Source organism: Micromys minutus, assembly GCF_963924665.1.
Source record: "Micromys minutus genome assembly, chromosome: 25".
Lineage (NCBI taxonomy): Eukaryota > Metazoa > Chordata > Mammalia > Rodentia > Muridae > Micromys > Micromys minutus.
Genome location: NC_137960.1, coordinates 39010932 through 39022941, shown reverse-complemented (window position 1 = coordinate 39022941; position 12010 = coordinate 39010932). Strand labels below are relative to the sequence as shown.

At 44.3% G+C, this 12010-nt stretch overlaps 1 protein-coding gene across 1 annotated transcript in view; it reads right to left on the bottom strand.

Moving 5' to 3' along the window:
* Positions 1–11400, bottom strand: part of ARMC2 (armadillo repeat containing 2) — a gene marked incomplete at its 3' end in the record, with an annotated part of 93481 nt that extends 82081 nt beyond the window's left edge. The window contains exons 1-2 of the mRNA XM_080937630.1: positions 11177–11400; positions 7587–7659 (exon numbers count right to left, since the gene is read on the bottom strand). Of these exons, the coding sequence (XP_080793756.1) occupies positions 7587–7659; positions 11177–11394 (291 nt within the window). The 5' untranslated portion in view covers positions 11395–11400. The remainder of the gene's footprint in view (positions 1–7586; positions 7660–11176) is intronic.
* Positions 11401–12010: the final 610 nt, after the last annotated feature.

Sequence of the window (12010 nt, the reverse complement as noted above, 5' to 3'; positions counted from 1 at the left end):
GTGTGTGTATATGTGTGTGTATGTGTGTGTATGTGTGTGTAAATGTATGTGTGTATGTATGTGTGTGTATGTATGTGTGTGTATGTGTGTATGTATGTGTGTGTATGTATGTATGTGTGTATGTGTGTGTATGCGTGTATGTGTGTATGTATGTATGTGTGTATGTGTGTGTGTGTGTATGTATGTATGTATGTATGTGTGTGTGTGTGTGTTTGCCCATGTGGGCACACATGGAGGGCAGAGGTTGATTTTAGACATGGCTTCTCACTGAAGCAAAAGCTCAGCTTGACTGGACTGGCTAGCCAGTGAACCCTGGACATCCACTATCTCTGCCCCACAGTGCTGGGGCTACGAGCAGGGCTCGCCAAGCCTGGCTTTTACATGGTACTAGAGATCTGAGCTCAGGGCTCCATGCCTGGCCAGTAGCATTTTACCCATCAAACCACCTTCCTCAGTCCTTTACTTAATTTTATTTTTTGAGACATTGTTTTATAAACTATCTTTTTGTTTCCATGTGCCAAGTGCTGGGATTACAGGCATGAGCCACCCTGTCTACCTCTTTTAAAGAAATGCTTTATGCCTTTACCAGGGCTGGAGAGATGGTTCAGTGGTTAAGAGCATTTGTTGTTCTTCCCGAGGACCAGGTTCAGTAACGAGCCCTCAGATGGTAGCTCCCAGCTGTCTGTAACTCCGGTTCCAGGGGTTCTGACCCCTTCCCACCGATATCTATTTAGGCAAAACATCAATGCGCATGGGCGTGCCCATGCGCACATACACACACACACACACACACACACACACACACACACAAATACGTCTTTACCAAGCTGACAGCCACAGCTCCCAGACGCCTAACTTCCAAAGGCTCATGGCCTCCATCCAGGGCCAGAAGTTTCCAGTGACAGTGTGGTTTAGTCACCCTGCTGTTCCTGGTTCCAACATTATCTGTCTAGGAACACAGCAGACAGTGCTTCTAAAGCGCCAGTCAGACAAACTTAAAGGAAACTTTTCAAGAGTCTCTTCCACAACACACAAAAGGATGAATCACTCTGTCCAGCAAGTTGATTAACAAATCTTTATAAAAAAAAAATCCCCAGTGCGAAACTACTATAAACATCCTCTCGAGTTCTCGCATGCACCATTAGAGCACAGGCATCTATATTAGGGTTCTGCAGGGAATGTATTTCAAAATGGTGATGTTCTTCAAAATGTTCCTTATTTCCTCTCGCCCCTTTGCAGAACAGGATAAAAATGGCTCTAATGCCTTCAGAAGAAGAAAGTGTCATAAGGCGAGGCATAGAAGGGTGAAGGAGACACGGGGCACGGTGGATAAAGAACAGTGTCAGGAACAGTGGCATCCTCACAGGTTTGGGACCTGGAAGGCCATCGCTTCTGAGTTTGCTCAGCTGCGACCTGGTGGCAGCAGGCCCTCCCACACACAGATTCTTACCTCCCAAACAGGAGCTCATCAAAGCCAGCTCCCTTCCCTGCCCAAGCTGATCACACTCATGACCTGGCTCCCAGTCCCTTTTAACTCTTCCCCAGAGTGAAGGCCTGTGGTCCAGCCTCAGTGGAATAAAGACCTGGGCTCTCAGGGGTTGATTCTGAGGACAGTTAGTTCCCTCATTTATCTGGACAAATAGTGGTGTGTTTGTTTAGGGCACTGTCCCTTTTACTTTTTAATCTCCACAGTTTATTGCAAAATTATACTAAGATTGTGATTTACACAGAGATTAGTGCAGGGAAAATGAACAGCTCATATGTTATAATAAAAGACAAAACCCCGCATTAGTGTAACTCGATGCTGAAGGTCGGGATAAAATCTTATCTCAGAGCACTGTGAAGGTGTGGGTAGCTTTGTCTGCTGTTGTAACTGGACTGAGAAGCACCTGGAGGTGGGGTGGGCAGAGCTCTCTTCTGGGTGTCAGGCGTGAGGTGTGTCTGTGAGTCGTCTCCAAAGAGATTAACCAAGGCTGGAAGACCTGTCCTGAATGTGGGTGGCACCACCCCACAAACAGGGCCCCCGATGGATTTTTAGAAGGGGGAGTGTGGGGAAACTCAGTTATCACAGGTGGGTTCCTCTGCTGTGTCTTGTTGGCCATGAAGCCAATGGCTTTTCTCTGGCGTATACTTCTGCTGGGGAGGTCACATCCGTCTCAACCCGGCCCCGAAGCAGCAGAGCTGAGTGATTATGACAGCCAGCCAGAGGCTGCGAGCCAAGAGAAATTCTTCTCTCTACAGATGTGTTGTTCAGGGACTTTGCAATGGCAACTGGTAATTTACTAACCCTTGAAGCTCAAACCAAGTTTAAGGAGTTTGCCAAGTAACACGCAGAAAATGAACACAGTGCTAGTGTGTTACACAGGTGCCTCATGTGCTGCAAAGAACAGATCCCATTAAAAGGGGAAATGCTAAGTTCCTTAAGGCATATAACCTAATTAACCCTGGTAGGGGAGATAAAGGGCCATAACAGCTCCCCAACAAAAGACATTATTTCCAAGTGCAAAATTAGTAATTGTTCACATAATGAAAGCTGGTTAATTTTACTACTGGCCTTGACACATTATTTGTTTCATCTGAATATGTGACTTCCTGGACTACTAAGACCATGAAAAAACAAAATATGCAACAAATATATATCTACAGTCTCCCTCCTCCCTTCCCTCCTCCCTTCCCCCCTTTCCTGTGTTGTATGTTAGTGTGTGTGTAGACCAGAGGTCAAGACCAGACATTTCCTTCAATTGCTTATCGCCCTATTTCATTGACTTGGAAAACGTCTATGTGCACGGATGTTTTGGCGGCACGTATGCCTGTGTGCCACCTGTCTGCTTGGTGCCTGCTGGGGTCAGAAGAGGATGTCAGATCCCACGGAACCAGAGTTTCAGACTGTCACATGAGCTGCCACATGGGGTCTGGGACTGAGAAGCTGGTCCTCTGGAAGAACAGTCAGTGCTCTGAACATCTCTCCAGCTCTCCCTTGTCTTACTTTCTCTCCCTAAACTAGGAGTTTGCTGATTCCCAGATCCTATCCGGTCCCTACCTCCCCGGACCCGGGATTATAGATACATGTTACCATGCCTACCTTATGACATAGGTGATGGGGTCTGAACTCAGGGCATCATGTTTGCATGCAATCACTTTACCAAATGGGTCACTCCCCAGTCTCTCTCTCTTTCTCCCCCTCTCCACCTCCTCCTCCCCCTCTCTACCCCTCCCTCTATCTCTCTCCCCTCTCTTTCCTTCTCTCCTTCTTTATGTTCTCCCTCCCCACTCCCTTCTCCCTTAAGGCCGCAGCAATGCTAGGCAAGCTCCTTCCATTGAGTTACCATATCAAAGCCAAGCAATTTCTTCATGTTGGGTTCTAGAAAGAGAGAGACAGAGAAACAGACAGAGACAGAGAGTCTTGTGATTTGCACATCAAAATGACTTTTATAAAGAAGATCATTATGATTTTTAAATGAATTTCAATAATTTTAGAACTCAGGGACTAATACATATATTCTTAAACTCTCCTTGAGCAACTGACTGTGGCTCACATCTGTAATTACTGTGAAAGTCGGAAATGGCAGGGGTGGGAGGGCGATTTGACACACCCACTGTCCCTTTCCTCATCCTTGAAGGCCTCTATTCCAAGGCACACAGGTTCTGATCTTTTAAAAATATATTAAATTCTGTTTCACTTGCCCAGTACATGGAGCATGGTTCTTGTCAAATACAGAAGACAATTCAAAGAAATCTATGCTGTTAGTCAGCATGGCTTTGCCCTAGGGGCCAGGGGTGATGGCTGGGGCTCCTGACCACGCACCATCTTTGGTGGTGCTGACAGTGTCTGGCTTCATTTTCTGGAAGTCTGGCTGCTGAGTGTTAACTCATGCAAAGCGCATTAGCTGCAATTCCATGGTGTCTTTCTTTCCTCTGCATCAATACAAAGCTGATTAAGAAAATTTTGGGAGCTTAAGTAACTGGGCGCTGTCCATTTAGGAAGTGGAAGAAGGCGAGAATGACATTAGGGGCACAGTTTACTGTTGGTCCCCATGGTCACGCCTCCGCTGGTGTCCGTCAGCCCACTGTAAGAGAGCAGCTACTTCTGTGTGTGGAGACGGGAAGAGGAGCTAACAGAGTAGGAAAACATACACAGGAAGAAACTCCTCTGCTGCCTCAGGTCTCGGGGCTGTTGAAGAGGCAGGGAGCTGCCGCAAAAGGAAAAAGATGGAGATGGGTTTTCACATAGCAGATAGGTGTGGCCATTAATGGAAGGCTTCAAGCAAATGACAGTGCAACCCCTGCCCCAGGAGATGACAGGTGTTTACAGGCACCCTCCTGGCCAGTCAGGCCAGTGGCAAGGCTTCAACAAGCAGGCCCATGGAGGCCAGCTTAGATTGTGCCTGGTGCCTGAGCTATTTTGCTTCTGAGCAGCCCCTGCCTTGCATAGGCCAGATGAGAAAAGAAACAGAGGGTTTACTGCTTATGTGGTCAGGGCAGGAATTCAAGCAGCAGGCTTCTCGGGGCCTTACCTCACTAACTGCTAGCCACTGCTTAAGGGAGGATTCAAAGGCACACGCACGCACGTACACGCACACACACTCATACACACACACACACACACACACACACACACTCTCTCTCTCTCTCTCACACACACACACACACTCTCCATCATACACATACACACATACACACACACTCTGTCACACACACACACACACACACACTTTCTCTCTCTCTCTCTCTCTCTCTCTCTCTCTCTCTCTCTCACACACACACACACACACACACACACACACACACACACATACACACACACAGAGTAATAAAAATTGAGAAGCAGTTGACTAAGTGCTCCACAAAAAGTGTAAGAAACTGGCAGAGGTCTATGGGGAAGGTGGCTGGAAGCCAGAGGATGGGCTATGATTTTTCATAACACCTCCCCCAGCGCTGTCAGGCATCCAGAAGAAGGTGTGCTTCCTGTTTAGATAGGGTGAAACATAGCCCCTTTAACCAGCTGATAATTAATGGTCATCTTATTAATAAGTATCAGCTACTCGTTACAAACACTGAGCTTTTCTTTCTTATGTATTGGAGCACTGTCTGTGTTCAGCAGGCTAGCCTCCAATGTGCCAGGTAGCCCAGGCTGGTGTGAACTCAGAAGCTTCCTGCTTTTACCTGCAAACCCTGGGACCCTGGGACTGGATTGCCACATGGGAGCTGCCAGGCTGTTGACTGAGGACTGACACACTAAATACTAAGTGTCTTCTTCCTTCCCAGGCCTGGAATGCAGTCACCCGGCCTAAAGGTATGGTTTTGTGAGGTAGGCCCTAAAGATACACTTTCATGCTGTCAGCAACAACACAGCCCAGCCTGACTGCCTTAGCGGTGGGCTTGACTAACACAGCCTATAGACCAAACTCTACCCACACGCCAAAAACATCAGAAGGCACCTAAAAAGTCTCCAAAATGAAAGCCAGAGACCAAAACAAACCTAAACCTGTATCAGGGGCTATACAGGGAGCGCAAAACTGGGTTGAAAGTGGGTAATTTATATCTAAAGTGAAACAAGAACTGATTACTACCTAAAAATACAAATTAAAAACACAATTGAAAAATTGGGGGTGGGGATGGGATAGGAAACAGAAAGGAAAAGAATCCAGAAAGCGAATTAAAAGAATAAGATACACAACAGAAGAGAGAAGAAAATTAAAGCAAAACAAAACAAAACAAAACAAACAAAAACCACAAACAGAAGACCAATAGCTCCTATACCTGAATAACAAACTCAAAAATAATAATAAGGAAATAACTGATCAGTATACATGGTATATATCCTGAGAACATACAACCGAACTAACTCATGTTAGTAAAGAAAGGTTTAGAGAGGGTGTCATGGTTGAAATGAGTAGGAAACATGTCCCAGAGCTGAAGGACAAGAGACCTCACATTGAAAGGCTCCTGAGCACTCGTTCAAGATGGAGGAGGGAGGAGGGTTATCAGAGGCTCAGTGTCACCGACTTTCAGAACGCTGGGGTGCTGCTTACTTCTTGCCCCTTTGATATAACTGAGTCTTTAACCAGGGAAGAGGGAATATCAGGTGGGAACTGTCTTTATCAGACCGGCCTGCGGCAGGCCTGCGGGGTAACTTTTTAACTGTTAATGAAGGGCTTGGGAGGGCCCAGCCCACTCCGGGCCTGGGCTCTAAAAGAAACCAAGCTGAGAAGGCCTTACAGAGTATCATAGGCTCACTCCTCCTCCAGTGCCTGCATCTAGGATCCTTCCTTGGCTTTCTTTGAAGCTGTAACTTGTAAACTAAATAAACCCTTTCTTCCCTAACTACTTTATCATAGAAACAGAAAAAAACAAAAAAACAACAACAAAAAAAAAAAAAAAAAAAAAAAAAAAAAACTGGCCACAACGAGAAAAATCATCATTCCAACTCCCAGAAAAGAAAACCAGAAATCAAGTCTCAATTCATTTATTTACTTTCCCTCCACATACCCGTGCTGTGGGGAAAGGGTTCCATCCAAAGCACTGCCACATGAAACGAAGAAAGGCATGAAATGGGAAATAGCTCCTAAAGGGAAGAGGTGCTTCCGGGGATGCTGGTGAGGGGTGGGGAGAGCAGGGCCAGGTACCCGGAGCAAGTGGTAGCTAGGATGTCTGGGGAGCTCTCCCAACCAGCTGACTTGATGGGATGCCCTTGTCTCCAAATCCAGAAAGATGATTTGGATGGATTGTGGCAGCATGAGATTGAAATATGACTAATACAAAACTAAAAAACACAAGACAGTTGCTATCAAAGAGGAAACAAACATTGAAACAGTCAAGATGAATCCAACTTCCTTAGTCCTTAGGAAGTCAAGGATCAGCCATGAACAGGGTTAATCTAGACATAATCCAAGAAAGCTGGTCTAGGCAAGGATACAGTGTAAACATGTGGAACCGCAGCAGGGCAGGAAGAGGGAGTGTGATTGATGGAAGGTGGTTGGAAGCTCCGCCCACCTCTTCCTGGGAAGCCATAAGTGACAGACAAGGTGGTGTTTAGAAGTCTAGGCAATCACATAGAAAGTGCCAGAAGAAACCCACTTGGGCAAGGATAATAAAAAAATAGGGGGATACAAAGCCGTTCTTTTAGTGATTTTTGTTTGGTGGTATTTTTGTAATAAGTCTGTCTCTGTCTCTTAACATGCATACAAAATTTATGTATAATTTATGTTTTAACTACATGAATATATGGGTGCATATGTATGTATATAAAATATACATATACTTTAAAATATAAATATGTAATTTTGTTACACAAAATTGTTAAAATAAAAGTAATATATAGCTTTTTAAACAACAAACATATTATGAAATATTATTTAGTAAATTACCCTAATTCTTCTTTTATTATGAAGCTGATAAGCTATGGGAGCATTTCATTAGATCCTAAGCATTATTTTTAAAACTGTAAAGGCATTGGCTTTAATTATTAATTACATTATCAGTACTCTCGTGCCTACATGATAACATGCTTGTCAGTACAAGCGTTGATTTCTAGTATTTGGGGCCAAAGCTGTGTCATGTTCCTGCTGATGACAGACAGAACTCACCAGCTCAAGAGGCCTGAGACGAGTCCCAGAGATAGGCCTGGGGTCGGTCAACTCGAAGCTGGAAGCGTGAAGGCTGGAAGAGACGGTGGGGTGAGTTAGTTCGTGAAGGACTTCTGTTTCTAGTATATGCTAGGAAACTCTAAAGGCATCCAATGCATAAGCGCCGAGAAAAGGCAATTTGAAGTGGTCACAACACTCCAAGCCGGACAGTTTTCCTACTGTGTTTAGGAATGCTAAAAATGCCGAGTAATGAACTAGACATGGCTGTATGGATCTGTATTCCCAGGACTCAGAAGCAGGGTAATGTGTTCAAGACTGGCATGAGTTATATGATGAGACATGGTCTTAAATGAAATTCTCTGATGGTAAAGATGCGAGGGACAGCAATGTGGCTCGTTTGTGCAGCACTGGTCCAGCATGCACCAAGTCTTGGGTGCAGTCTCCAGCACAGCATAAAACTGAGTGGTGTGCCAGTCATGTGTAATCCCAATATTTAGAAGGCTGAGCAGGCGACTCAGTAATTCAAAGTCACTTTTGACTATGCAGCAAGTTGCAGACCTGCAGGGTTACCTGAGGCCTTGTCAGAGTAATAACAGTAATCAAAACAAAGAAATATATATTTTAAAAAGCATTTTAACTTTATAAACTTGGTATATGATTGTCACTATTAACTACTTTATTTCAAGGTAAGTCTCTTTATCCAATGTCTAGAATTATCTTTAGGGATCTTGGTCAAAAGTCAAACTTCAAAAACAACTGTGTTGAAAAATCAACGAATATAACCCATCACACTAAAAGCTAAAACAATCATAAGATTCTAACAATAAATATAATCTTTTAAATAGGAAAGAAGGAGAAGTGCTCTGCATTGATAAAGAATGTTTGCAGACACCCCACAGCTAACATCATTTTCTGGGAGGAACCCAAAGCCTTCCCATGAAGTGCAAGGGCAAGGCAAGGATTCCTCCATCTTTTCAGCAGGATACTGGAAGTCATAGTTAATTCAGCAAGGCAGGGGAAAGAGAGAAAAGGCAGGTTGGGATGAAGAAACTAACTCTGTTTGAAGACAGAGTTATCATCTCCAGAGAAAAGAACACAGAACTAACTGGCCAAATCTAATCCCTCCTGAGACAAGTCGTTGATTATATTCAGGTTGCAGGATACAAGATTAAGATAAGTCTGTTTCCCTACACAGACAGGCAGGTAGAAGCTAAAATGAAACTGTGATATCATAACTGAAGTGTTTAGTTGTAAATCCATGAAAACATACATGATCTGCAATAGTAACTCAAGGAAAGTAATCAAGGAAGAACTGGAGAAAAAGACCATTTTCTTCAATAGAGACATAATGAAAGGAAAAGATGACAGGGCACCAATTAAAGGAAAAGTCACTGAAAGGAAAAGTCACGGGCCACCAATGTTGTGAAAAGATGACGTCCCGGGTTTCAGCACCAATGTTAGCGGAAGGATGAAGAGAGTGGGGGGCATATGGCCCATGGAGGTGCGGCGAGGCCTCGGGGCAAGGGAGATGCCTCTGAGGGGCCCATGTTGGGAATCCCTTCCCCCTGAGGGACCAGCCACACAACGGTATAGTATGGAATAGAGTTTATTCAGGTCATGGGAGAATTAAGAGGGTGGTAGAGGCAGAGACAGAGGGAGAAAGAGAGAGAGAGAGAGAGAGAGAGAGAGAGAGAGAGAGAGAGAGGAGAGAGGAATAGAGGAGTAGATGTCAGCCATGAGCACTTGGAGGGAGGGGGAAGGATAACATTGTTAGTTTTTAAAATTGCAACATTATTTACAGTGAAGTTTTGTTTTAAAGATGTTGCTTCCAAGTTATATCACAGATCCAATGCAATCTTAAAGTCCCAGTAAGCTATTTTGTATCAATACATGGATTCTACAGTATATAGGCAAAGGTTATATTATCATTGATTATTCTGGGTCATAACAGAATAACCAACGATAATACCAAAAAAGGGCAGATTCACAAGAGGGACACTACCTGACTTCAAATCATACCACAATGCCAGTAACAAGACCGCTACACTGGAGAAAGGGTCATCAACAGAGACAGACCTGCACACACACAGTTAAATGATGGCCACCAGACAAGCTGAGGCAAGACTCCTTACAGTGGATCTATAGACCTATGAACTTCCCACGCTGAGAATGTTAAGTCAAGTGGACTCAGTGCACCTAACCTACCTAGATCAGAGCTGATCAAGGCAGCACTCTACAGACTGCGTTGTTTGCCCTTGTGATCCGCGGCCAGCTGGAGCTGCAGCTGACTACTGCTGCCCAGCCCCTCAGTGCACCCACCACACGTGGCTAGTCAGAGAGAATCACAATTCAGTCTAGTTTCTCCTGAGTTCACAGCACTCCCACAATATCATAAAGTGAAACTTTATACACTGGACCATTGTAATTCAGTGACTTTGTACAGTGCAGAAAGATAATCTTCTCAACATGAATTCGTGCACACATACACACACACACGCACACATACACACACATGCACGCATGCACAGTGGTGGGGCAAATTTCACACCCATCATAGAAATGAACCCAAATTCCATTTCAGACTCAAATATCTAAGAACTTCCACAAGACAGCATTGAAGAAAGTCAAGATAAACTTGGATAAAGTAATAACCTTTATATAAAGCAGCGATATCACACTCCAGGACAGAAAGCTGATCAGCAAAATTATACTAAAAATTAAAAAAAAAAATCTGCTCTGTAGAAGACAGTCAAGAGAGTAAGAATTCCAAGCCTGGTAGAAAAAAAAGAAAAGAAAAGAAAGAAGAAAAAAAAAAAAAAAAGAAAAACCCAAACCTTGCAAAGGTTGGATAAGAAAAAAGATTGCCATCCATTCTACTCAGAGAATTCCTAAATCTCAACAGGAACACAAACAACCCAATTTAGAAATTAGGTCACAGACTTGAACAGATGCCTGACCAAAGAAGACAACACAGATGGTGCACAAGCGAGTGAAGAGATGCTCTGCGGTATCTCACCAGGGAAAGATCAGCACACACCTACAGCTACACACCTACTGAGGAGAGGTCCAGAGCAAGCGTAGAGGGGAGGGGGCACGGGGTGCAGAAGAGCAATGCTCACCCAGCACCCTTGGGACACACGGCGGGAAGTCACTCCAACTGGAAGTCAGTTTGGTGCTTTCTTTGAAGAGCAAACGTAACCTCACCATCAGAGCCAGCTACAGGGTCCTTGGCAGTTCCCCAAGGCGTCTGAAGACTCGGACCTCCCTAAAAAAACGTGCGTGTGCAGGTTAGTGTGCTGATGGATGTGGAATGTGGAGAGGGAACTTACTCAAGCGTGGGACTATGGCACAATCGGATGACGCAAGTTTCTTAGGTGCTAAAAAGAAATGAGCAAGCCATGAAAAACCACGGAGGAGGCGAGGAAGCTGAAGTTCAAATTCCCGAGAGAAGCCAATCAGAAAGGACACCAGGACTTTAGAGGCAGTAAGATGATCAATCACTGTCAGGGGTTAGGGGAGGGAAGGACAGATAGGAAACATGGAACCTGGTGGCCTAACGTCTCCGTGTACACCAGAGCCAAGCATCGTACCTGAAGGACGAAGGAGGCCTGTTTTCTGGGGTTCTTGACGAGGCAGGCCCAAACAGCTTCCTTTGGTCTTCACGGGGTGTAAATGGTCTTTGGGTTCTAACCGCCCTTAGGGCATTTCGTGCTTCACTTATGATTTCTGCACTTGTCTTCTGTTTGGACACTGGAGGTCGGTAAAAGGAATCCAGCTTTTCTAGCTTCTGGTCATTGGAAGAAAGCATCTTTCCTTTTAAACTAAAATGGTCTTCAGAGGCACACCCTGCAAACATATGATACAATAAACACAGCTATTTTTTTAAGCCAGTATTTTAGAAAGAGATGCACCCATCCACACCCTAAGCTATTCCTCTAAACATACAACCTAGAAAGAAACACAAAGGTCAACTGGGAGGAAGGTACCTAAGTGAATCCCAGTCCCAGGGATTCTTGACTGGGCAGACTTGACCAAACAGAAGTTTCGAGGTTCAGTGAGAGGTGGAGAAATAATTGAGGAAAATATCTTCATGTCTATTCTCTGGGTCCCACATGCACTTCAACAGGCAAATGCACCTGTACATACATGTATGCATATTTGCATGTAACATACACCATAAATAATTTATAGTTAAAAAGCCAAGCAGTTAGAGGATAAAGATGGAAGAATAGATTTCCTTCTCAAATACCAATATGGCTCCCAGAGACCAGCCTGGCTTGACAGTGGTCCAGACTTTTCAAAAGCCCATTCTGGTATCAAGGTATTCATTATTTTAAATAAAATATTTAATTCTTAAAAACAAACAAACAAAAAACCCTAACCCTATACAGTGCACCTCCAGAGAGACAGAAACCTGTACATTA